General features: G+C 40.9%; 2 protein-coding genes across 3 annotated transcripts in view; one reads left to right on the top strand and one right to left on the bottom strand.

Moving 5' to 3' along the window:
• Positions 1-13,662, top strand: part of SUMF1 (sulfatase modifying factor 1) — a 95,110-nt gene extending 81,448 nt beyond the window's left edge. For both annotated transcript variants that reach the window (XM_027522785.1, XM_027522786.1), the window contains one exon: positions 12,557-13,662. In XM_027522785.1, coding sequence (XP_027378586.1) covers positions 12,557-12,667 — 111 coding nt within the window. In that variant the 3' untranslated portion in view covers positions 12,668-13,662. The remainder of the gene's footprint in view (positions 1-12,556) is intronic.
• Positions 13,663-23,095: 9,433 nt separating this feature from the next.
• On the bottom strand, positions 23,096-23,551 carry LOC113880766 (26S proteasome complex subunit SEM1). Its single transcript, XM_027523306.1, has one exon. The coding sequence runs from the start codon at positions 23,456-23,458 to the stop codon at positions 23,246-23,248; it is 213 nt and encodes a 70-aa protein (XP_027379107.1). The 5' UTR covers positions 23,459-23,551; the 3' UTR covers positions 23,096-23,245.
• Between the last annotated feature and the right edge of the window lie 3,620 nt (positions 23,552-27,171).

Genomic DNA, 27,171 nt, shown 5'->3' with positions numbered 1-27,171 from the left:
CATGGCAGAGTTGATTTTTGTATATGTGTTGTATAACCTTGTTAAACTCATTTGTATTAGTAATGTTTTTGTAGATTCTATTGTATTTTCTACATTATACCAATTGGGAGTATAGACAGTTTTACTTCTTCCTTTTTAATTTGGATATCTTTTATTACTTTCTCTTGCTGTATTTCTCTCTAGCTATAACCTCCAGTATATTGTTGAATAGGAGTGATAAGTACCAAGAGTCTTACCTAATTTTTGATCTTAGAGGAAAGACATTCAGCTTTTCAGAATTAGCTATGATATAAGCTATAGTGTTTTCAAAGCTGCCCTTTACCAGCTTGAGCAACTTTCCTTCTAGTCTTAGATTTTTGAGAGTTTTTATCAGAAATGGATGTGGATATTGCCAGACGTTTCTTTGAAGCTATTGAGATGTTTATGTGGTTTTTCTTTTTTAGTCTGTTAATATGGTGAATTTATTTGTTTGTTATTGATTAATCTTTGGGAGTTTGTGTCTTTCAAGGAATTTATCCATTTCATCTGAGTTAATGAATTTATTCACATAATCTTTGCATTTTCACTTGCTGTTTAGACCATTTACATTTAACATGATTATTGTTATGGTTGGGTTTAAATTTGCCATCTTGAGATTTATTTTTCTCTTTGTCTCATCTGTTCTTTTCCATTTGCTCTCTCTCTTGTTTTTTAAACTTTTTTGGATTAAGTTTTTTAATCACTTCATTGTCTCTTCTTTGGCTTATTAGCTTTCCCTTTTTGTTTTAAAATTTTTGTGGTTGATTTAGAGTTTATATTACACATCTGTAACTTTTCTTAGTCACCCTGAAGGATAAGTTTTAATTTAGTCAGGATCAGAGGGCTGGAGAGAGTGTTCCAGAAGAGAGAATAGCAGAGAATAGCAGAGAGAATAACTGAGTGGGAACCACAAGATTTTCCAGAGAGAAGTGGCACCTCTAGGATCTCAGTCAAATTAATTGTAAATGATGTAGGTATGTAACCTCAGTCTGGTTATTTTGGTGAGGTCAAGGAAATAGCGCAGTGTTGATTGTGAATTACTTTCAGAGTGCTTCTTCTTTCCACTAGATTAAGAGTGACAGCTTTAACTGCCACTGGGTATAGGAAGTGCATTAAACTGTGGAGTCTAGAATTAGATCTGGGTTGGAATTCTGTAACTTCCCTTTGCTAGTCTTACCTGTAACTTTAGACAAATTACTTAACCTTTCTAAGTCTCAGTTTTCACATATGTAAAATGTGCATCATAATTGTAGCTACTGTAAGGTTTTTATGAGGAACAAATGTACCGAACAAATGTATGCGAACACATGCCTAGCTCATGGTAAAGACTCAGTAAGTTAGTTGCTGCTAATACCATCATTCTTTGTTTTTTTTTTGTTTGTTTGTTTTGTTTGTTTGTTTTTTAAACAACAAAAATTTATGTTCTCACAGTTCTGGAGGCTAGAAGTCCAAGATTCAGGTGTTACCAGTCTGTTTTCTTGAGGTCTCACTCCTTGGTTCAAAGATGGCAGCCTTCTGTCTGTGTTCTTGCAAGGTCTCTCCTCCGTGCATGCAGGGCTCTTCTCTCCCAATCTCCTCTTCTTACAAGAATGCCACTCAGATTGAATGAAGGCCCATCCTAACAGCTTACTTTTAATGTAATTATCACCTTAAAGTCCCACTTCTAAATAGTCACATTCTGAGGTACCAGGGGTTAGGGCTTCATACATAAGAACTTGGAGGACATAATTCTTTCCAAACAGCGCCACCATTCTTAATCATCATCTTTATTAAGATTGTCTCCCCTCCATCTTCTCTTCTGAATAAAGAACCAGCAAAAGAACTACTAACTAGATAGGCAGAATCCTGGAAATAATTCTTATGGCAAAGGTGAAAATCAGTAAAAGAAAGAAAATCAATAAAAAGAAGAATGGTTAATTCATTTTGCAAAAAAATAACCTTAATTAGAAGGTGACTTATTTTTGATCATTATCAGGGGCAGTCTGCATGACTAAAGTAAGTCACTGATGATTATTTCTGATTTTTTGAGAGTCCGTCCAAAGTATGGCTTCAGTAAGGATAAGAGAGCACAGAAAGAACAACTGTGAGTCAACATGGTGTTAAGAGCACAGATTCTAGAATGGGACTGAAAAAGGTATAATCCTAGATTCATGATTATAAGCCATGTGATCTTAGGAACACCATTGCCATACTTGTGCCTCATTTTTTCCTTGTATATATGATGCATGTATAATAATACCTACCTCAGGGTTATTAGGGAGAAGGCAATGGCAACCCACTCCAGTACTCTTGCCTGGAAAATCCCGTGGGTGGCAGAGCCTGGTAGGCTGCAGTCCATGGGGTCGCTAAGAGTCGGACACGGCTGAGCGACTTCACTTTCACTTTTCACTTTCATGCATTGGAGAAGAAAATGGCAGCCCACTCCAGTACTCTTGCCTGGAGAATCCCAGGGATGGGGGAGCCTGGTTGGCTTCCATCTATGGAATCGCACAGAGTTGGACACGACTGAAGCGCCTTAGCAGCAGCAGCAGCAGCAGCAGCAGCAGGGTTATTAGAAGGATTAAGTCACTTAATACATGTGAAGATTTTAGAACAGTTCACATAGTAAGTACTCAAGAAATATTAGTTGTTTTTGAAGTTGTTAGATTAATTTCCGTGAGATCTTTAGCCCAACCCACAACATTGAGGAAATTCTTACTTGTTGCTCCCACAACCCCACCATTTTACACCAAGATTACTAGCAAAAGGAGTTGATCAAGTGTATTGACAAGGGCAGTGGATGGGAAATTGAGAGACCTGGGTTCTACTGTGTCATTTTTCTATAATCATTTTGTTCCTAATGAGCTACAGATACCTCAAAACTATTCTTTATACCTAAACCTCTTCCTCTCATGAAAGCCATATTGCCATCCCACTTGACTCCAGTGCCCCAAAGCTATTAAGCCATTATCTTAAATGGATTGTTCTTGAATCCAGGCTCACGTGCTGAGTGCAGCTATCCAGATCAATTCCACACAGTAATTAGCTATTTTGATGAAATGGGGCTAAAACAGGTCCTCACCACTACCTCTGTTCTTAATTAATAAAATGACCTATATTTTAGCCACTCAAAGTCCTAACATCATTAATAACCATTTTTGGTGCTAAAAGTAGAGTTGGAAAAAAAGAAAGAGCAATGAGGACATATGAAATCAGGCCATTTTCCTCTTTAATTATGTATTTCATTAGTTGTCCATTATTGGAATTTAAAATGAAGTACTTATATTAATAAGTGTTTGCTGAGTGAATAAGTACATTTAAAATGCAATGATAATGTGAATTGACTGTTGTCTCATGTGATCGTCCTGACCTTTTCAACAGTAACTTGTAGTGAGACTTGCTTTTTAGGGTTTAGTTCGTTATCATTTAGGTAAATGGAAGAGTTTAGGTATTGCTGTGATCCAGTGAAAGAGTAGCTCTTTTTATCACTTATTTTAAACTTTTGTTGTTATGTAAGCAAAACGTTTTCTTTCCATAAAAACTAGAAAATAAATAATAAACATAAAAATGAAAAAATAATTTACCTTGCTTTCTAAAGAATATATTGATAGTATTCTACTCAACTTTTTGGTGCAGTTTTAATTTTTCTTCCCCAAATGGAATTATGCTGTATGTACCAGGGTCTTCAAGTATGGCTATAAGCAAAATCTCTTATACATCATAAGTGTCTTTTCTGACCACAGTGTTCCAGGCAGGCGCACTTTGTTACAGTTGCTACAGCCTGTATTTTGTGGCATATGAACACCTAATTTTAAAATAATTTGTCATATAATCTGAGAAATAAGTTACATATAGAACTGTGCCATTCAACAAAGACCTAACCCTAACCCTAATGCTTGTCACCAGAGATAGTGCCTCACCTTTCCCATTTATATAGCAAATGATTTTCCTATTTATGTAGCAAATGCATGCATGCTACATGCTGCAGTCATGTCCAATTCTTTGGAACCCTATGGATTGTAGCCCACCAGGTTCCTTGGTCCAAGGGATTCTCCAAGCAAGAATACTGGTGTGGATTGCCATGCCCTTCTCCAGGGCATCTTCCCAACCCAGGGATTTAACCCATGTCTCCTGTGCCTCCTGCATTGCAGGCGGCTTCTTTACTGCTGAGTCACTGGAGGAGCCCAAAAAGTAAAGTAGAAGTCGCTTAGTCCGACTCCTTGTGACCCCATGGAGTGTGGCCTGCCAGTTCCTCTGTTCATGGAATTTTCCAAGCAAGAATACTGGAGTGCATTTCCATTCCCTTCTCCAGGGGGTCTTCCCGACCCAGGAGTTGAATCCGAGTCTCTTGCATTGCAGGCAGATTCTTTACCATTTGAGCTACCAGGGAAGCCCAGCAAATGCAGATGCTGGCAAGAGAATTATCATCTTTACAACATAAGATATCTAAGGCCTACAGGAAAGCTAATGAGCGCTTTTGTTTTAGTTAGGAAGTGGGTTAACCCAAAGAAGTCAGATAAGACAGGCAAAGTGAGTTCCTTTAATTAACAGCATTGGGTTCATTATAAAGTAACAGTTAAAATAATCTCCACGTCTACCACTTAACTTTTTCATGTAAAGATAAGATGAAGCATTTTGACATTATCCCATTAGTAGACCCATTTTGGAGAAGGCAATGGCAACCCACTCCAGTACTCTTGCCTAGAAAATCCCATGGACAGAGGAGCCTGGTAGGCTGCAGTACATGGGGTCACTAAGAGTCGGGCACGACTGAGCGACTTCACTTTCACTTTTCCCTTTCATGCATTGGAGAAGGAAATGGCAACCCACTCCAGTGTTCTTGCCTGGAGAATCCCAGGGACGGGGGGGCCTGGTGGGCTTCTGTCTGTGGGGTCGCACAGAGTGGGACACGACTGAAGCGACTTGCAGCAGCAGCAGCAGACCCATTTTATCAATGGAGAAGATTTAGAAAAGCTTTGCCTAAGGTTAAATAGCTAATGAGTCTTGAATTTTGCCTTTTTGAGCGGGTAAATCAGCAAAATGTCACAGTTCTCATCTGTGTCAAGCCCAACCTCTTTCTGGTTAGAAGACTGCCTTTAAAGTAACTCCATCCTATTTATCCACCCGTGCTTCCTGCTTTTTATCATTTTTCCTCTCTGTACCAGTCATTGACATTCTCATTCTGTAAATCTCTAGGTGGCTCAGCTCCCATCGTGCCTCCTCAGAGGGACCTTCTCAGGCCACCTTATCTAAGAAGCACCCAGTCATGCCTAGTCCTCTCTCCCTATTTAACTTTCTTCCAAGCTGACTGCTGCCAGAAACACTCTTGAATTTATCGATTTATTTATTGTCTGACTATTTACTCTCTGTTGAATATAAGTGAAAATGGAGAGTGAAAAAGTTGGCTTAAAGCTCAACATTCAGAAAACGAAGATCATGGCATCCGGTCCCATCACTTCATGGGAAATAGATGGGGAAACAGTGTCAGACTTTATTTTTTTGGACTCCAAAATCACTGCAGATGGTGACTGCAACCATGAAATTAAAAGACGCTTACTCTTTGGAAGGAAAGTTATGACCAACCTAGACAGCATATTCAAAAGCAGAGACATTACTTTGCCAACAAAGGTCTTTCTAGTCAAGGCTTTGGTTTTTCCTGTGGTCATGTATGGATGTGAGAGTTGGACTGTGAAGAAGGTTGAGTGCCAAAGAATTGATGCTTTTGAACTGTGGTGTTGGAGGAGACTCTTGAGAGTCCCTTGGACTGCAAGGAGATCCAACCAGTCCATTTTGAAGGAGATCAGCCCTGGGATTTCTTTGGAAGGAATGATGCTAAAGCTGAAACTCCAGGACTTTGGCCACCTCATGCGAAGAGTTGACTCATTGGAAAAGACTCTGATGCTGGGAGGGATTGGGGGCAGGAGGAGAAGGGGATGACAGAGGATGAGATGGCTGGATGGCATCCCTGACTCGATGGACATGAGTCTGAGTGAACTCCGGGAGTTGGTGATGGACAGGGAGGCCTAGTGTGCTGCGATTCATGGGGTCGCAGAGTCGGACACGACTGAGCGACTGAACTGAACTGAACTGAATATAAGTCAGCTTCATGATAACAGGTACATTATCAACAGAAAATTGGAGTAAAGATTTACTGAACATGGCCCCGCCCATCAGAACAAGGCCCAGTATCCCCCTCAGTCAGTCTATCCCATCAGGAAGTTTCCATAATAAGCCTCTATCCTTCTCCATCAGAGGGCAGACAGACTGAAAACCACAGTTACAGAAAACTAACCAATCTAATCACATGGACCACAGCCTTGTCTAACTCAGTGAAACTATGGGCCATGCCGTGTAGGGCCACCCAAGATGGATGGGTCATGATGGAGAGTGCTGACAAAATGTGGTCTACTGTAGAAGGAAATGGCAAACCACTTCAGTATTCCTGCCTTGAGAACCCCATGAACAGTATGAAAAGGCAAAAAGATAGGACACAGAAAGATAAACTCCCCAGGTCAGGAGGTGCCCAATATGCTACTGGAGATGAATGAAGAAATAACTCCAGAAAGAATGAAGGGATGGAGCCAAAGCAAAAACAACACCCAGTTGTGGATGTGACTCATGATGGAAGCAAGGTCTGATGCTATGAAGAGCAATATTGCATAGGAACCTGGAATGCTAGGTCCATGAATCAAGGCAAATTGGAAATGATCAAACAGGAGATGGCAAGAGTGAACGTCAACATTTTAGGAATCAGCAAACTAAAATGGACTGGAATGGGTGAATTTAACTCAGATGACCATTATATCTACTACTGTGGGCAAGAATACCTTAGAAGAAATGGTATAGCCCTCATAGTAAACAAAAGAGTCTGAAATGCAATACTTGGATGGAGTCTCAAAAACGACAGAATGATCTCTGTTTGTTTAAAAGGACAACCATTCAGTATTAATGGTAATCCAAGTCAGTGCCCCGACCAGTAATGCTGAAGAAGCTGAAGATGTCCTTTTCATTATAGGGGACTGGAATGCAAAAGTAGGAAGACCTACCTGGAGTAACAGGCAAATTTGGCCTTGGAGTACAGAATGAAGCAGGGCAAAGGCTAACAGAGTTCTGCCAAGAGAATGCACTGGTCATAGCAAACACCCTCTTCCAACAACACAAGAGAAGACTCAACACATGGACATCACCAGATGATCAATACCAAAATCAAATTGATTATAATCTTTGCAGCCAAAGATGGAGAAGCTCTCTACAGTCAGCAAAAAGAAGACCGGCAGCTGACTTGGCTGAGACTTCGTGGCTCAGATCATGAACTCCTTATTGCCAAATTCAGACTTAAATTGAAGAAAGTAGGGAAAACCACTAGACCATTCAGGTATGACCTAAATCATATCCCTAACAATTATACAGTGGAAGTGAGAAATAGATTCAAGGGACTAGATCTGATAGACAGAGTGCCTGAAGAACAATGGACAGAGATTCATGACATTGTACAGGAGACAGGGAGCAAGACCATCCCCAAGAAAAAGAAATGCAAAAAAGCAAAATGGTTGTCTGAAGAGGCCTTACAAATAGCTGTGAAAAGAAGAGAAGCCAAAGCAAAGGAGAAAAGGAAAGATATAAGCATCTGAATGCCGAGTTCCAAAGAATAGCAAGGAGAGAGAAGAAAGCCTTCCTCAGTGATCAGTGCAAAGAAATAGAGGAAAACAATAGAACGGGAAAGACTACAGATCTCTTCAAGAAAAGTAGAGATACTAGGGGAACATTTCATGCAGAGATGGGCTCAATAAAGGACAGAAATGGTAGGGACCTAACAGAAGCAGAAGATATTAAGAAGAGGTGGCAAGAATACACAGAAGAACTATACAAAAAAGATCTTCATGACCCAGATAACCATAATGGTATGATCATTCACCTAGAGCCAGACATCCTGGAATGTGAAGTCAAGTAGGCCTTAGGGAGCATCACTATGAACAAAGCTAGTGGAGGTGATGGAATTCCAGTTCAGCTATTTCAAATCCTGGAAGATGATGCTGTGAAAGTGTTGCCCTCAATATGCCAGCAAATCTGGAAAACTCAGCATGGCCACAGGACTAGAAAAGGTCAGTTTTCATTCCAGTCCCTAAGAAAGGCAGTGCCAAAGAATGCTCAAACTACCACACAATTGCACTCATCTCCCGTGCTAGTAAAGTAATGCTCAAAATTCTCCAAGCCAGGCTTGAACAGTACATGAACCGTGAACTTCCATATGTCCAAGCTGGATTTAGAAAAAGCAGAGGAACCAGAGATCAAATTGCCAACATCTGCTGGATCATCAAAAAAGCAGGAGAGTTCCAGAAAACATCTATTTCTGCTTTATTGACTATGCCAAAGCCTTTGACTATGTGGATCACAATCAACTGTGGAAAATTCTAAGAGAGATGGGAATACCAGACCACCTGACCTGCCTCTTGAGAAACCAGTATGCAGGTCAGGAAGCAACAGTTAGAACTGGACATGGAACAACAGACTGGTTCCAAATAGGAAAAGGGATACTTCAAGGCTGTTTATTGTCACTGTGCTTATCTAACATATATGCAGAGTACATTGTGAGAAACGCTGGGCTGGATGAAGCACAAGCTGTAATCAAGATTGCTGGGAGAAATATCAATAACCTCAGATATGCAGATGATACCATCCTTATGGCAGAAAGTGAAGAAGAACTAAAGAGCCTCTTGATGAAAGTGAAAGAGGAAAGTGAAAAAGTTGGCCTAACCTCAACATTCAGAAAACTAAGATTGTGGAATCTGGTCCCATCACTTCATGGCAGATAGATGGGGAAACAGTGGCAAACTTTTTTGGGGGCTCCAAAATTACCGCAGATGGTGACTGCAGCCATGAGATTAAAAGACGCTTACTCCTTGGAAGGAAAGTTTTGACCAACCTAGACAGCATATTAAAAAGCAGAGACATTACTTTGCCTACAAATGTCTGTCTAGTCAAGGCTATGGTTTTTCCAGTAGTCATGTACAGATGTGAGAGTTGGACTAGAATGAGTACCGAAGAATTGATGCTTTTGAACTGTGGTGTTGGAGAAAACTCTTGAGAGTCCCTTGGACTGCAAGGAGATCCAACCAGTCCATCCTAAAAGAGATCAGTCCTGAGTGTTCATTGGAAGGACTGATGTTAAAGCTGAAACTCCAATACTTTGGCCACCTGATGCAAAGAGCTAACTCATTTGAAAAGACCCTGATGCTGGGAAAGATTGAAGGCAGGAGGGGAAGGGGACAACAGGGGATGAGATGGTTGTATGGCATCACCAACTTGATAGACATGAGTTTAAGTAAACTCCAGGAGTTGGCGATGAACAGGGAAGCCTGGCGTCCTGTAGTCCATGAGGTTTTAAAGAGTCAGACACAACTGAGCGACTGAACTGAACTGAACTGTCTTGTTTTGCATTGTATCCCTCTTGCCTATAATAGCATCTAGCATGTGGTAAACTGTCAAATATTTAATGAATAAATAAACTGTGCTCTGATGCCATCAGCCTATGGCTTTGCTGTTCTCTTCACTTACCTGAGTTTTTCCATTTTCATGCCTCTGACATCATTGTTTTCTCCACTTAACATACCTTCTTTCCTCCTTTCTAAGTCCTATAAATCAGTGCTACTTAATCTGTAGCTCATGGGCTGATAGCATGAACAGCACCTACAGGCTGGTTAGAAATGCAGATTCCTGGACCCCAGACCAGTCTTACTGAATTGGAATCTCTGTGTTTGTGACCTGGAAACAGATATTTAAATGAGTTCTCCAGGTATTCTTCTATATCCTCAAGTCAGAAGTTGTTATTATTTAGTCACTAAGTCGTGTCCAACTCTTTTGCAACCCATGGACTATAGCCTGCCAGGCTCCTCTGTCCATGGGATTTATAAGGCAAGAATACTGGAGTGAATTGCCATTTCCTTCTCCAAGGGATCTTCCTGACTCAGGGATCGAACCTGCCTCTCCTGCATTGGCAGACAGGTCCTTTATCACTGAGCCACTTGGGAAGCCCAGGTCAGAAGACCTCAGATAAGTCCCACTCTGACCGAGTTCTGCCTTCCAAAAATCATTCCTAAAAACATAGACATCCACAAGCGACCATTTTTTCCCCTGAGTTAGTAATAGCCCCAGATTCTTTTAACCCCAGCCTGTTTTGTCTTTTTGATGTGTAATCATTGTTTCCTCAACAAGCTTGTGAGCTCCAGCCAGACAGTGTGTGCTGAAGGCTCAGGAGAGACTTGACTGGTTTTTTTTTGTTATGTGTGGTACAGTTTTGGAACATGACTGCCTCCCCCTGAACTGCATTCTTGCTTCAGTATGGAATCCACCACAGACAGTGGTAGCATGGGGCCCTGCATTATCCATAGGATCTTGATTCTAGAAATCCCAAAGCTTTTACTTCACAGCAGCCCAAAGAGTAAGCCCTGCATATACCAGAGCTTCTGCTGTGTCTTCCTGCATGGTCACCTCTAGTCAATTTGGAGCCTCCATTGCATCTCAGTCACAGGTCGTAACAGATGCCATCAATTTTTTCATTATTTCAAGCATACTTTTTATTCATTGTCCTTCTGCCTGCCTGAATATTGATAATAGTGTTATATTCCTCGCTGGTGGTGGGGAAAATGAGAAAATTGGTTGCTATTGTTTCACTATCTATAAAAGAAAAGCATGTCTTTTTTTTTTTCTTTCTTTCTATGGTAGAAGTGCTCCAGAGAAGTGCTCCAATTTCTTTGTCAGCTTTTAGAGATAATTTTTATGAAGATTAGAAACATTCAACTTTTGTTAGAGAAATGAGAATAACAAGAATTAAGGAGGGGGAACCACTTCTGTCATGCTGACCTATTTTCCCCTCCACAAATTATCTCTCCTTCATGAGTTCCAGAGTATACACTAAATGATTCTTTGCTCAGTTTCTTTAACCAGCAGCAGGGACTTTAATTTCACAGGGTTCACTCGGAGTTGATGCTTTTCAAACATTGGGTACCTAGTTTATTTTTATTCTCTGTTATTTTGGATTAAAGCATAATCTTCGGACCTAAGAGTTCCTTGCATGGTTATTTTTGGAAGATGGAAGCTTTTGAAGTGTTTAAATCAACTCATTTTGTGGTTATTCACTGAATATCTAATAGGTGGCCAGGAATATATTAGGCTTTCTTATTTGTGAGTATGTGTGCACATGCAGGAGAATTTATCAGGGGTGGGAAAGAAGCATGAGATGTGATACATTTCCATCTTGCTAGGGAAGCAAGTACACCACAGTTAGATCTGGGTTTGAATTCTACTTCTTTGAACAAATGTGTCATCTAGGGTAACTCATTTAGTTCCTCTGTGCTATTATAATCAAATGTGAATTAAAGATATGTGATGAAGGTACCTTGAACTGTGCTTGGAGAACTTGATGTCTGTATGTGTTTGTGTGTGTGTGTGTGTGTATGTGTATATATATGTATATGTATATATATATATATATATATATATATATAATAGTCTGCACTTATAAAACAATACAAAACAAATCCCCCACACAAAAATATATAGCTTTATGAGTTATTGTGATTTAAACACCAAAAGCAATGTATTAAGAAAAAAGTGTTTTTCACAGCGTTTCCTACTCTTGATTGGCCTGGGTTTGCAATTTAATTTTTGCCAACTTGCTGTATATTAAGTAGTATCTTAATGTTGTTCTTAATATTGTCTCAATTGCCATTTAGCTTTATTACTTGGTTTCATGGCAAATATTATTCTAAATGTAAAGATAACTTTTCAAATTATAACAGTAATACTTATTATCAGAAATTTAAAACTCCACTGCCTGAGGGCTTCCCTCATTGCTCAGTCAATAAAGAACCTGCCTGCAAGGCAGGAGACCCCGGTTCAATTCCTGGGTTGAGAAGAACCCCTGAAGAAGGAAATGATAACCCACTCCAGTATTCTTGCCTAGAGAATCCCATGGACAGAGAAGCCTGGCAGGCTACAGTCCACAGAGTCTCACAGAGTCAGACACGACTGAGTGACTCACACAGACACCATTCAGATTCTGGTGCATTTTGAATCTTTCAGTCTGTTCTTCTTTGGCATACATGATGATCTAGATTGAGATCACACTACATATAAGGTTTCGTATCCTAACTTTTTCATGTAACATTGTATCCTGAGACGTTCCTGTGTCATTAAGTGTTCCATGCAAACATGCCTTTGAGTGGCTACTTACTAGTCCAACTTCTGGATGTGCCACAACTTAAGTAACCAGTACTTGTTTCATGGTTTTTGACTATTCTAAGTAATGTTGACAGCAACATCTTTGTATTATATTTGTGTCAAGTTTATAATGTAAAGGACATTGATGAGCTCTAAATGTGGTACCTTTTTTGAAACCTACATATTCCATGTGCATGGGGTGGGTGCCTATAGGGGAGGCACTGTTTACAAGTTGGCATAACTCTCCATAGCTGGTACTTGGTTACCACATGAATCTGACAGTTGAGAGCCCTCAATCGAGAGTCCAAGAGCACTCACCTGTCTGGTTCTCTCTGCAAAGTCCTATTGCTACAGGTATCGCTGTGCTGCTCGAAGCCAGAACACACCCGACAGCTCTGCTTCGAATCTGGGATTCCGTTGTGCAGCTGACCACCTGCCCACCACAGGCTAAGAGCCAAAAAGAGCCTTCCCGAACCCGAGAAGTTGTGTCTACTCTGCACGCGGCTTCCCTCAGAAGGCTGAACAACCTGCTGTGAAGAATTCCCACCCCAAGGTGGGTTACATACCTGCCCAGTGGCCAAAGGAACCATATGGCAAGACCAAATCGCTGAGCTGCATCAGCATGTGCGCTTTATTGTGTGATGTGTTTCATGTTTTACTTTTGAGAGTGTTTTAAAGAGGAAGGAGGTGGTGGGCATCCTGAGCTAGGCTTCAGGAGGCCTGTGTTCTACCTAGGGTCTGCCCATTTGGATAGACCCCAGGGTCCCACTCTTGACCTTCCTGGGCCTCAGTGAGTTCATCTGTCCAGTGAGGGGATGCACAGCGTGATGTCTGAGGCTCACTGTCGACTTGCAGATCCTCTGGATATATCAGATTCTATTGTGATTTCATAGTGAGAATTTATGACAGATGATTTTTTAGCTATATTTTCCCCATGTGTGAACCTTGGGTGATACTAATCATGTAAAATAGTTTTTCTCTTATGTATTATTTTCAGAAAAGAATGGGGTGGGGTGGTGGGGATGAGTCTTTATATTCATACTGCACTTTGCTTTTTCAAGGAAATCAGTGTCTTTACATTGTTATGACGAATCCCACTTGGGCCAGCGATGGCACACTCAAGTTCAGCCATCGGAACACGCAAGAATGTCTGTGGGGTGACTCTACTGTGCTTTATCTTTTAACATTAAGTGCCTTTGGTTTGGGGGGCAGCTGTAAGCCCTATTTTCCCCCTCTCCCCAAAGCCTTTGGTGAATGTGAACTGTGTGCCACACAGAGAAACTTGTTTAATTCTAGATGTAGGAGAAAAGGAGCAGGAGCCTTGAATCAACTATATTCAAGGTATCCAGTATTTTGTAATAGGGAAGTAGGAAATCCTGTTGTCTGTGGAGTATCCCATGCTTTGGATCATGCACTATGTCGAATAAACTGGTATCTGCTAAATCAGCCTTCCCTCTCATTGGTTCTTTTTCTATTTCACTCTATTAATGTCTTCTTTTTAAAAAATGACTGTGCTATGTGAGATGTACATGTTTTTTATGTAAAAAGTTTTCTAGATATACATGTGTTTTGTTTGCTAGAAAACTTTCACATCGATTAGCTGCTTGGTAACTTTGATATGGGAATAATTTGTGGGAGTGTTTATTCCAAAACACAAGGCTGCATTCTGCCAGGAACCTCATTATGCCCTTGCTTCTTCATCCTCAGTGGTTGAGACAAAGTCAAGTGACTTTGACTCCAAAGTACAGTGATTCCATCCTGTAAAAACTGACAGGTGCTTCACAGGCAGGGAAAGCACCATGTTTCACAGTGATGGCTTCCAACCAGAGATCTCTGTCATCAGGATCCCAGCCTGATGCCCCATTCTTTGAAGACCTCAAATTCATTTCTAGTCTATCATTTGAAAGGAAAGGCTCATCTTGAGGTTGGTTATTGAAAAACTAAGTCAAATAACATTCTGAAGGGTTCAGCCAACTCTTGACTCCAACTTCTGTGCCTAGCCTCTTAATGTTAAAACGTTTATCTTGAAAAATAGTCATGTTGCTGGGATGTTTGTCCACATTTGTTAATCTGTCGCTTTGTGGATATAAAATGTTTCTTTACAGACTTTCATCAAGTGATGATTAATTCAGGCAAAACAAACAAAAAGCATTTGCTTCATTAAAAAAGCTAATAGAGGAAATAAGGTATTTTATTCTTGAAGTCACCACTAGTCAAGCACAGTTTTTGTTTTTACTTATTACCTCCCACCTGCTTGGATTTTTCACATGGTTGTACTTTTAGTGTGTATATTTTAGATTCTTCTCTTGGTAATTAATGTTATATGGCATAAATATTTTGAGGTGTGTTTTGGCTTAGTCTTTAGAATTGCATTTTTAGCAGTAGCAGAATGTTAAAAAGCATTAAAACAAAATCCTAACAAATCCTTCATTTAAGAACCACACTTCCAAGTTACTAGGGCTTCCCTGATAGCTCAGTTGGTAAAGAATCCACCTGCAATGCAGAAGACCCCAGTTTGATTCCTGGGTCTGGAAGGTCCCCTTGAGAAGGGACAGGCTATCCACTCCCACATTCTGACTTTCACTCACTGACTCCAAGTTACCAGCTACAGAGTGCACCAGACTACAGACAGCCATGGCCACTATGCTTTATAAAATTGCATGTTGATTTATGAACAGACCAAGATTGTAGTATAATAACTGCAGCTTTAATTCCGTATATGCGTTCCTGAAATGCCTCACCTTCTGCAAAATCACATTTGAAAAATAGGGAGTGAAAGGGAAAAATAAAGGTGGGGCAGACGACTCTAATCTTAAGGAACCTTGTAACCAGAGCACTAACAGAAATAGTAACTATCCTGTAACTATCAGTTAAACTTGCACTCACATTTGTAGGCAGCATCACAACCCGTCAGTCCTTTGCTGCCTTAAGCCATGGGGTTCCTCCATCTTTCTTCTCCAAGATGTAAATTTTTAACCACATTTACTTTAAAAAATTATTATCATTTATTTTTATTTTTTACTGCACTGGGTCTTCATTGCTATACTTGGTCTTTCTCTAGCTGCGGTGAGTGGAGCCTGCTCTTTGTTGTGGTGGGCGGGGCTTCTCATCGCAGGGGCTTCTCTGGTTGCTAGAGCACAGGCTCTCGTGCCCATCCAGCAGTTGCGGCTCATGGACTCAGCAGTTGTGGTGAACTGGCTCAGCTGCCCCTGGGCATATGGACTCCAGCATTGGCAGGTGGACTCTCAACCACTGGACGACGGGGGATGTCTGGCATTTGCTCTTTAACAGACCACTTAGGTCAGAAGTAAAGATCTGATTGTGGTTTAGACTTCTGCATCAGTCTCTTTAAGATTGGTGGGAGTGTGGGAAGCAGTATTTTTGTATTATCTTCATTTGAACTCTCAGATTTTCAGAGTTTAATTAACATAGGGCAAATTTTAGCAATTTTGAAGCCACTAAATAAACCACTTTTTATGCTTCCGTTGGATTAAAAAATTATTTTTTGTTTGAGATCTTCACATACTGCTTTAGTTTTCTATTAAATTGCAAGAAAGTTTACCCCAATTGTTTCAAAACACATTTCAAATAACACACACCCCAACATGACTTTTATAGTCTACCATCTTCCAATTTCTGTTTACTAATCACTTACAAGCTATCTCTGCTTCTAAGAAATATTCATCGTTACAGAGCAGACTGCTTGGCTGACGTGTCAATACCAGTATTAAAAATTCTGTTTTTGTTGTTGTTTTTGTTTTTTTTCCTCAGGAGTTCATATATTGGGTCTATGTTTCTAGTTCAGTTTTTTGCTCCTTTGAAGCATAGAGGAATTTTAAGATTTCTCAAATCTGCTTTGGTCCTGAATTCTGCTGCTGCTGCTGCTAAGTCGCTTCAGTCGTGTCCAACTCTGTGCGACCCCATAGACGGCAGCCCACCAGGCTCCCTCGTCCCTGGGATTCTCCAGGCAAGAACACTGGAGTGGGTTGCCATTTCCTTCTCCAATGCATGAAAGTAAAAAGTGAAAGTGAAGTCGCTCAGTCGTGTCCGACTCTTAGCGACCCCATGGACTGCAGCCCACCAGGTTCCTCCGTCCATGGGATTCTCCAGGCAAGAGTACTGGAGTGGAGTGCCATTGCCTTCTCCAACCTAAATTTGTTTTCAGGGATATACATGACGGATTGAGTTAGGAGCAAGTCTTATCTTCTTTTTAAAGCTTTGTAAACATGTTTAGAAGGTGGTAGGTGAAGGGGAGCTATGGTTCTCGTGATCAAGAGTGGCATTTCTTTATTGGAAAACATCAAATTACATGGAAGCCTCAAACTCTGTGTGGTTCAGCCTACAACTTAAAGTGAAATACAGACCTGCATCAATGTAGACACTGTGTTTTCTTCATTTACCCCTCCCTCCCCACATTTTTTTTTTTTTTTTTTGACAAAGTATCCCTATTGTCCACATGACCCTTTAGGAAAAGAAGAAATCAAAGATTCAGAGATGCTATATGCTTTAGTAAGTGTTGATTTGGGCTGGAATGGTGTGGGGTAGTAGCTCCAAGCTAATGTGTTGGTTAATTCTGTTTTCCACTGGATTCTAGGCCCGTTGCTGATCAGCTTTTCAAAACAGATCATGTTGTCAAGCTACAGATAGAATTGTTGTATGTGGTAAAGTCTGTAGATGACTTAATGAAAGGAGTATTTTTGGGGGAGAAAACAACATGGAAATATGGTGTTTTCTGTTCTGAGACTTCAGGAATTTCATACAAGAGACTAGGATGGGATTTATTTTTTCTTTATAAAATGATATTTTGCTTGCATTTCTTCCTCCTCCTCTCTAACAAATACTTACCTTACTGTTGGCAATATTTCTCATCAGGGAGTTAACTTGCAGCCTGGCTATTAGGCAGTCACAGGAGGTGCAGAGTCTGGCTCTTGTGGGAACAGGGGCCAGGTGAGAAGCAGGCCGAGCGGTGCCCATTCTTAATGTGCTGTCACCGCTCTGCCCTCCTGTGACTGCCATACAGAAACGTGAGCCCAAATTTGCTGGATTGTCCAGTTTCTGAGGGTACCTGACTATGTGCATTTTCATGTGAAGTCTGAGTTTTTAACATTGGCAACTAAATTCAGATTTTTAAAAAAATAAATACTGTAGGACCTAATAAATTACTTCTGTGCCCAGATTCAGCCTGTGGGGTGCCACTTGTCAACTGAAATTACGAAAAGTTGATTCATTTCATGCAGCAAAAAAATCTCATATATTTCTTTCTGAAAAAAGACTGATCAAGCAAGTAAGTAACATACCAGTTAGAAATGTCCAAGTGTGAGAAAGGGCAGTGGTTTGCCCCAGGTCATCATCTTATCTAGAAATGCCTTAGGACAGTGGTCCCAAACCTTTTTGGCAACAGGGACCAGTTTTGAGGAAGACAGTTTTTCCCCAGATGGAAGTGAGGGGGCAGAGATGGTTTTGGAATGATTTAAATACATTACATTTATTACGCTGCTGCTGATCTGACAGGAGGTAGAGCTCAGGCAGTAATGCAAGCAATGGGGAACAGCTGTAAATAGAGATGAAACTTTGCTTACTGAGCCGCTTATCACCTCTTATTGTGTGGCCCAGTTCCTAACAGATCTGTGGCCCCAAGGTTGGGGACCCCTGCCTTAGGAAACTCCTCCTCTCCATCTCCACCCCACCCCACCTAAAATCACCTAACAGCCACAGACAATCTCAGCAGTGCTATCAACAATTCATTTTCATTAACTTTGGCACTTATTAATAAGTGTTCAGACTAATATCAGAGAATAGAAGAAATGTCAGTTTCTTAACTATTGGTTTCATGTATTAAAATTTAATTGTCTGTAAAACAAACTACCCCAGAGTAGGCCTTGTTTTTATAGGTTTTGTCAGAATCAGTCATACTTATAGTGAAAAGCTGGCCTTGGTTGTTTCATGTGCTTGAAACACCATGGAAATTATTAACTCCAGGAGCCTCAGATGGAGCACTGGCTGCAGGCCAGAACTCCTTCCTTCCTCTGACTCTTGTGTTTAGACCATTAAGCAGGAGTTTAATTAATTTTTTGATAAAGCAGAATCATTACAGATAATATTCAGGTAGACTGTAAAATGAGAAAGGCCCTTTTCTGAAGCTTGTCCTATTTAGGATTGGAAAGTTGGAGGGATTAGCACCAAGGAGGTGGAATTTTTCAACTTCAGATCAGATTCTAATCTGCCCCCAAATGGTAATTGACCCCGCAGTCACCATTATGAGAAAGCTGGTTGGACCTTTGGAATTAGTCACCATTGTCAGAAAAAAAGGCGATTCCATTTCAGGGTCATTGAAGTTCGGGTAGGGTTCTGTCCCACGCCTGGGTCTGGGCCATGCTTGACAAACTCCTTGTTTTCTTTGCTGAGGAAATGGAAGGCCGATCAGAGTAACCCTTTTCCAGCATGTCAATTTGGCACCTCATCGGGGTAACATTAGTAGCTCTGAATCAACAGTTACGGGGAAAGTGAAACCAGCTGACAATCAATCAGGGGACCAGAGATAAGCTTTCCTTGTCAGGTGGTGCTGATCAAAGGTTCACCTGCGTTTAGTCTGGTGCCTGTGAAGAGGGGCCTTTTGTGATTGCTTTTCTGAAGGCCACAGTTTTTCTCTGCTCCAGACAGAGAACTTGTCAAATGAAATTTAATGTCTTTACTTTTAAATGACATGGAAGGATGCCCTTTTCCTCTCCTCCATTATCATCTTTAAAAGGCAATTTAGGGACTTCCCTGGCAGTCCAGTGGTTAAGACTTTGCCTTCCAATACAGGGGCTGCAGGTTCAATCTCTGGCTGGGGAGCTGAGATCCCACATGCCTCATGGCCAAAAAAAAAAAAAAAAAAAAAAAAAATCCCAGAAACAATATTTTAACACATTCAAGAAATACTTTAAAATGGTCCACATCAAAATAAGTCTTTAAAAAAATAAAAATAAAAAGCCCTTAGCATTGTGTGGAGAGAGCACCAAAATCAGATTATCTGGGATCATTTCCTTGCTCCTCCACCTACTCACCTTGCCACCTTCAGGCAGGTAACATCTTCTCAGGTGAAATGGGGATGGTAATAGCACCTGCCTCTTGGGGTTGTGAGGAGAGATGAAATAATGCAAAAATAAAGTGTTTAGTAGAAATTACTTGGGTAAGTGCTTGCTTGGTACTTGTTTCTTTTTTTCAGACTTTAAACTTTTAATTTTGTATTGGAGTACGGTGGTTTCAGGTGAACGGTGAAGGGACTCGGCCGTACATATACACATATCCGTTCTCCTTCAAACACCCCTCCCATCCAGGCTGACACAGAACACTGAGTAAAGTTCCCTGTGCTATTCAGTGAGTCCTTGTTGGGTATCCATTTGGAATATAGCTGTGTGTACATGTCCATCCCAAACTCCCTGGCTATTGGTACTTGTTTATAGTGAGTATGATTGTTAGGATCAGAGGAGCAGGAAGGTACTGCCAGACCGTCCTGGTCAGTTCTGGGTTTCAGCTTAGAACAGAGAGCAAAGTTGAGAGAGCAAAACAGAGGGCCAAGAAGGAGAAAACAAAGAGGCTGAATTTAAAAGCAGAACTTGACCTCTATCTCAAATATTAAAACACAGGGGAAAAAACTGACATGAATGACCCCCAAACTTCTGTTAATTCTAGGTTGGCTAAAAAAAGTTTGTTGAGGTTTTTCAGTATGATATTATGGAAACACTGGAATGAAGTTTTTGGCCAACCCAATACTTGAATTTGAAAATATTCTGATAGTGTGTGGTCCATCTGTTCCCCAAAGTTCTCTTTAAAGGAAAAATATTAGATCTGCTTATTGCTACATAGATTGTATAATTATGAAGTTTTTCCTCTTCAAGCCAGCTCACAAAGAACCTCTGGCAGGTTTAATACCAATGAAAATGTCATTTGTTAGCCTAGCAATAATTAGAAAGAAAACAGAAAAGGGAGGGCAGTCTGTTGGCTCATAATATTCTGGTCAGCCTGTTAATGTTTTCTGTGGTATCTTTAATGTTAATTTACATGCCAGTTTTAGAGAATAGTTGTTTAGGTAATTCTACTAAGTCATTTAAATTATTTCTTCTTGCTTAATTCTTTTCTGAAATTATTGGTCCAGGATGTAGATTCTAACTTTATAAATTACCACATTTAAAACTCAAAACCACACTCAATGAACAGTTTAGGGTTTCACAGTGTTTATAGGAATCAGTGTTACAGGTTTTGAGAACAGCAACTCTTAAAACACAGCCTCTGGACCCCTTTCAGGGAGTTGAATCAAATCTATCTTCATAATAATACAAAGATGTGATTTGCCTTTTTTATTCTCATTGTCTCATGAGTGTACAGGGGGATTTTCCAGAGACTTAAGGATGTACAGCCTAATGGCTCATAGAATACAAGCTTGTGTAGTTTTATGTTTAAAAATGTTTCCAGTCTTAATTTTTAATGTACTAAATGTTAGCTCTGACCCAAATAGCAAAAACTCTTTTCAGTCTTCAGTCATAGGCATGTGAGGGATCCTGGGGCTTCCCAGATAGTGCTAGTGGTAAAGAACCCACCTGCCAATGCAGGAAACATGAGATCCAAGTTCCATCCCTGGGTCAGGAAGATCCCCTGGAGGAGGGCATGGCAACCCACTCCAGTATTCTTGCCTGGAGAATCCCCATGGACAAGAGGAGCCTGGTGAGCTATGTTCCATAGGGTCACAAAGAGTAGGACATGACTCAAGTGACTTTGCACATGAAGGGGTCCCGAGAGCAAAAGATTTAAAGACTGCTGATCCAGGAGAAAAGTGAGGTCTGATGGTGACCGAGTCTGTCTTGGGAATAATGAACAGCCCTTCTCCATCTCTTCAGAGGACAATCCAGAAGAACTGAGTGTAAATGGTCGCTGCTGCTGCTGCTAAGTTGCTTCAGTCGTGTCCGACTCTGTGTGATCCCACAGACGGCAGCCCTCCAGGCTCCCCCGTCCCTGGGATTCTCCAGGCAAGAACACTGGAGTGGGTTGCCATTTTCTTCTCCAATGCATGAAAGTGAAAAGTGAAAGTGAAGTCACTCAGTCGTGTCCGACTCTTAGCGACCCCATGGACTGCAGCCCACCAAGCTCCTCCGTCCATGGGATTTTCCAGGCAAGAGTACTGGAGTGGGGTGCCATTGCCTTCTTTGGTAAATGGCCACAGGAGAAAGTAAAACAATCTGTTAAGAAGCGCTTCCTTCCTCTTCATTCCGGGATACCTAGTAAATGCATAGGAGAATACCTGGTTCTATGAAGATCCACCAGTGATTTAGTTGAAGCAGTTACCTGGAAGGGTCAGAAAGAGGAAACTTTGGGGAGGAGCACAGGCAGGCAGCCCCACCACGGGTTGTCACATTTCCACAGAGATGCTGATAATGGAGTTGGCTCCTGAGAGACAGTTCTGGGTGGATGGCCCTGTACCATCCTGTAGTCAGAATCACTCTGATATATCAATAGGACTCCTCAGATGGGCTTTGGAATATCAGGTATACACAGTGTAAGCTCCCCCACTGTTGCAGCCTCTGCTCAAGGTGATGTGGTCTTGGGACCCTGCCTGTCAACTGCCTGCCGCCTCCGATGGTGGTGGTTTCATAAGCAATTGAGGAAGGTCTCAGTGTTCCTTTCATGAAGTAGCTGACTTTCTCCTGGTGGAATTCATCTTCGTTGTGCTGTAAATTGTGATGTTTCTACCTTCTTGCCTGGTTTGTTTTCCAGTCGATAGTTTTAGGCACGCCTTATCCAGATACTATGCCAGTTGTTTTATGTACATGATCTAATTTGATCTGCAGATGATCTTGGGAAGAAGCAATTTTGGCTATTTTTGGTTAGTATTCCCACTGTGCACTTAGGAAGCTAGGACTCGGTGTTTGCGAGGCATCCAGGTGACATAGCTGAATGAAGCAGGACCAGGACTCACACCGTTTTTGTGACTTCAGTTCTCTCTACCACATCACTAGATCCGTGGTTTTAAATTAAGTGTGGGGTGGGGAAGGGTGGATTGAGGAGGAGAGATCACTGGGGTGAAAGGTAGCCTCAAGGAGAAAAAAAGGCAAAGATCGAGGAAGGGAATGGCTTAGTAGTTAAAAATGACAGTAGTTAGGAATGACCCTGGAGCCAGACTGTCTCAGTTTAAATTGTTCCCCTACTGGTTGCTTGATATGAGTTCCTTAACCAGTTTGTTTTTCAGATTTTGAAAATTAAATGGAAATACTTTTAGAAAAGGTAGAATTAAGGCAGGAGTGTTAAAACCATCAGTATAGGGTGCTGTGCTGTGCTTAGGCACGTCGGACTCTGCAACCCCATAGACTGTAGCCTGCCAGGCTCCTCTCTGCATGGGGATTCTCCAGGCAAGAATATTGAAGTGGGTTGCCTTGCCCTCTTCCAGGGGATCTTTCCAACCTAGAGATCAAACCCAGGTCTCCCACATTGCAGGTGGATTCTTTACCAGCTGGGCTACCAGGAAAGCCCCAGTATAGGGTGATCTGCTTGCAAATCTTTACTGGCTTTACATCATTTTCAATACAGCAATGAGACTTCCAAGGTTAGGACTACATGTTTTTCTTAACATCCTTTTCTTTCCTAAAGTGTGTTGCTTGTTTTTACAAAGTGATTATCTTTCCATAAAGAAGCGAATTTTTAGGGGTAAGGTAGGAGAAGGCTGAGTATGGGAAACATTCTTCTGCTGGAAATAATGAAGATCAAAGGGTGCATTATCAGCTCATTCATACCAAGCTCAAATTTATGAAAAAATTACAGCTGATAAGACGACTGAGATCATGTGTGAAGAGCAAAAGGAAAAGGGTCCTGCACCGTGCTTTCTTTTTATTTTTTATTTTTTTTTAGATCAAAACATTTATTTTTTTGCATTACAAAAACAAAGATAAATCAAAGCAGGTAATGAAATAAACATTTGTAGGTATCCCAGCCTGGGTTCTCTGTTCTAGAATTTAGTAAACAGTTCAGGTGTAGGTTGCTTCAACACTTCTTCTGGATGCTATGAAGTCTCCATCTTATACCCATGTTTCTCTAGTTCAGCTCTTAACTGATTGGAGAAGTCATCCTCTACGTTGTCATCATCCCAATTATCCTCCCAGACATGTGCATCTTCATCTTCATCTAAACCAGCCCAGTCTTCCGCAGGGAACTCCTCGAACTCGTCGTCCTCCTCCAGGAGACCCAAGTCTACCGGCTGTTTTTTCTCTGACATCGTGACCCCAGGAGCCCTAAAGCTCTCAGGCCAGTAAGAAAGTTCGAGCCCTCGTTCTTCCTCACCGCAGCCACCTCCGCCGTTGCCGCCTCTATGCTTGCACCGTGCTTGTTAAATAGCGCTCTGAAAAAGCATATGGGAGGACTTCCTTGATAAGAGTCAATTCCCTGGTCTTTGTGACAAGTTTCTTACTCTCTACCCCTAACTCTGCCAAGGGACTGAAAACTGGGTATTGTTTCTTAAGACGTGGTTTCAGGACAGCTTCAAACTTAGAATTTTCTTCTGTTCCAGAACATTTGTAAATACTCAGTTTGGTGGGGAGGAAAAAAAAAAAAAACCTCATTAATGTGGAAACCACATTCACATTTGTAGTTTTGTATTTATTAACAAACTCTTGCTCCAGGATATATTAGGCAAGCCAAGGGGTGAATCATGTTGATACTGCTTCTGGGCTGTTAGCGTTGGTCTCTTTTGGAGCCAGCCCTGGTACCTCCATCCATGGCAACTTGAACTGGTTTTATATGTAATGTTCCCCCTCTAGTGGCCACATTGGTTTTGGGTTTTGCTGTTTTTGTACAAATGATCCCTAAAGTTGGAGAACCTTTCATTGAGGGGTACTGTGGATTTGGGGAGGCAAGTGGGAAAAGATAAAGAAGAATGTGCAAATATTTATTCCATAGGAAAAATTTATCGGAAATATTTGTCCTCTCCAGTCTCGTGCTTTTTAAAGAGCTCGTGGAGACGAGAACCTTTGGAAGGGAGGAGGGGTTTTAGAATGATCTCTCATCTTATTACTCTGATTAGTTTCCGAATTTCTACTGCCTTTATTAGTAAGTATCTTATTAATAAGTCCATCAAGTTCCATTAGAAAAACCTTTTTTTTAAAAAAATTATAACAGCAATAAAATGCATCGGGTAAAACTAGAGACTCTGAAAAACATGCAAAGTGTCCTTCATTCTGTGAATTCTGGTCTTCTCTCAAATCTGTGCTAGGAGGTAACTATTATGAACAGTAAGTGTATCTTTCCAGACTTTTTGTATGCATTTACAAACACATATTATACATATGTCTGTTGGTAGACATTGAGTACAGATGATCATCAATATGTATTAGGTTGGCCAAAAAGTTTAGTCAGGTTTTTGAAAATACCCAACCAAACTTTTTGGCCAACCTGGTACATAGAGGCACACAGAAATCATACAAAATGTATTCAACTTATATTTGGTTTTTATGAAACAAAATGGAGTCATATTATAATGCTATTCATTTTACATGTTTTGCATGCCCCATGAAAGTACTATATAGGTCTAGCTCTTTTTAAATAGCTGACTTTATTTAAGCATTCCTTATTGATGAATATTTGGATTATTTTCAGTTTCTATTGTTAAAAAATGTTCCAATAAAACTATTTGTGCCTACTTATATCTCTGCCAGTTTGTGCAGATAGATTCTGTAGGATAATTTCCTAGGAGTCTTAACTCCTGTATCAGAGCTTATGGTTATTTTAAATTCTGATGGATATTGACAGCCCTCCAAAAGGCTGTCCCAATCTGTGTTCTCACACACAGTGAAGCTGCAGCTTTTCAGTACTATTTTTTTTTTTTTAGTCCTACAACGAATCTGAGAACAACCAAGGTAGCTCAGTGTAGGAAAATTCTCCTGTAGGAGTCAGACCTAGTTGTCAGAGGGTGATGAATGAAATCAAACTGAGGTCTTCATCTGGCCTCACCACTGCAGCATTCCTCACTCTCTGTGGCTGAAATATAACCCCGGGTTATGTGATCGGTCCAATTTTGATTGCAAATGAGTCCAGTCTGCAAAAGTGATTCACTGTTAATGAAATCAGTATTGAGGAGTAAATTGTTTCCACTCCCCACCCCTGCCCACAATCCACAGTGACCTCTTTACTGCCTGTAATTACTATGTTATTTTCCTCCTTGTGGTTTGGTGATCTGGACCCTGTCTCTGAGTTATTAATTCTGACCTTTCCTACATATGGCTTGGTTGGGATGCTTCAGACCTTAGGGGCCCCTGAAAGTTTAAAATTTAACTCATAGTCTGAAGGTCAGAAACTTTGCCTGTTATTGAGTCTCAGCAGCTTTGTATTCCCCATCTCCCTACTCCATCTGATGTCCTCAGACCTGGTCCCTATGCCACGTCTAGCTTGTTGTGTTAGAAGTACTCCCGGGAGTTGTCACAAATGCACTTTCCTGAGCCCTCGTCCCAGAAGACTGAGTGAATAGGGCTCCAGTGAGGCCTGGGATTACTTACTTTTTCAAATGCCCATTCTCACCTCTGGGGCTGCTTACCCCCTGAGGTAAGCTTTAGTTGCATTATCTGTAAGATGAAGGCTTGAAGTATATCAGATTCTCCTGTAGGGAAAAGGAGTAGCGAAGGTTGTCGGAAATTCTGCCTGAGACTATAGATGAGGAGCATTGCTCCAAGGAGTCACTCGTGTGTCCATCTTGGTGGAAACATTGGCAGCTGATAACTGCTTCTGCTTTAGGCTCTGTTTTTTGGCTTCCTTCTGAATGACACAGACCAGTTGGGAGGAAACGTATGCACCTGCCTTGGCACAGACCTATAGCAGACCCCTGATTTCACAAGGAGGGACCCTTCCCTCTGGAATTCTGTGACTGGGGTCCCTGGTGAAGTAAACACAGAGGCGAAGCCAGGGAAACAAAACTAAGCAGTAGCTTTTGCTTTTAAAAACAGTAACAACAGAAGGCTTTCCATAGTACTGAAGCACCAAAACGATAGCTGGTATGTAGTAAGTGTTTTTATAAATGTTCATAAATGTAGAAAGAGCCAAATGACCTCAGTTTTTGAAATTCGCATTGAGGACCTGAAGTTGGCGTGCTAGCAGCTCCTTGTTGGTTTGTGTCTTTTTGGTTACCCTTGGCATGTGCTTTCTCTCTTGGGGCCTGTGGGTTTTGCAATATGAACGTGGAGGTTTGGAGTTTTTATGTCCCATAATGTCTGTAAGATTCTAATAATCAAATTGGCTTTGTGATAAGGGATAAATGATTACTTACTGCTTTGTATGTCCTCAGAGTGGCACTGTTTATAAACAAATAAGCTGAAACCGCAATTGGAGAATTCTAACTGAATTTCTTCTTAATTAAAAAAAAAAGTGTGAATAACATTTATTATCACCATAGATGCTTTATGGCAGTGATGGAGTAGGTGGACAAGGTGTCTAACCAGTTGTGAAAGTATAGGTGTATTAGTAAAAAAAAAAGTTTTTTTTAAAAGGGAAAAAAATGTGACTTCTCTGGATTGCTGTCCAGTAACGAATGCCTAATGAATGCTTGTTATACTTTAAACCATTTGAAATGATAGGTGCCAACAAGTCTCGCTTGCCTTTAGCCTTATAAGTTTCCTAAATTTTAGAAAACCTATTTCTGTCTGGTATCATAATGAGAAATTGATACAAATGTCAAACTTGCACACACACACACACATCAAATTAAAGTGTTTTGAAGACCTATGAAGTATAGACATAATATGTAGATCTTTCAGTTGAGACCTTCTCACTCTTATTTTTTTCTCTTATTGGACTGTACATGCTTTGAGAATGAAGATTGCTTTTGGTCTCTATTTCTCCAAAATGTAGCATAGTAGGTGCTTGGAAACTTTTGCTGAGTTAAATATGAGTTCAGGGACTCGACTTCACGCCACCCAGCACGTACTAGATAACTTGATTTCTGAG

Source organism: Bos indicus x Bos taurus, chromosome 22 (assembly GCF_003369695.1).
Source record: "Bos indicus x Bos taurus breed Angus x Brahman F1 hybrid chromosome 22, Bos_hybrid_MaternalHap_v2.0, whole genome shotgun sequence".
Lineage (NCBI taxonomy): Eukaryota > Metazoa > Chordata > Mammalia > Artiodactyla > Bovidae > Bos > Bos indicus x Bos taurus.
Note: the sequence above shows the minus strand (reverse complement) of the source record. Positions and strands in the feature narration are given on the sequence as shown.

Coding starts and splice junctions, on each gene's coding strand:
- LOC113880766 (XM_027523306.1), bottom strand. CDS start 23,458: ATGTCAGAGAAAAAACAGCCGGTAGACTTGGGTCTCCTGGAGGAGGAC.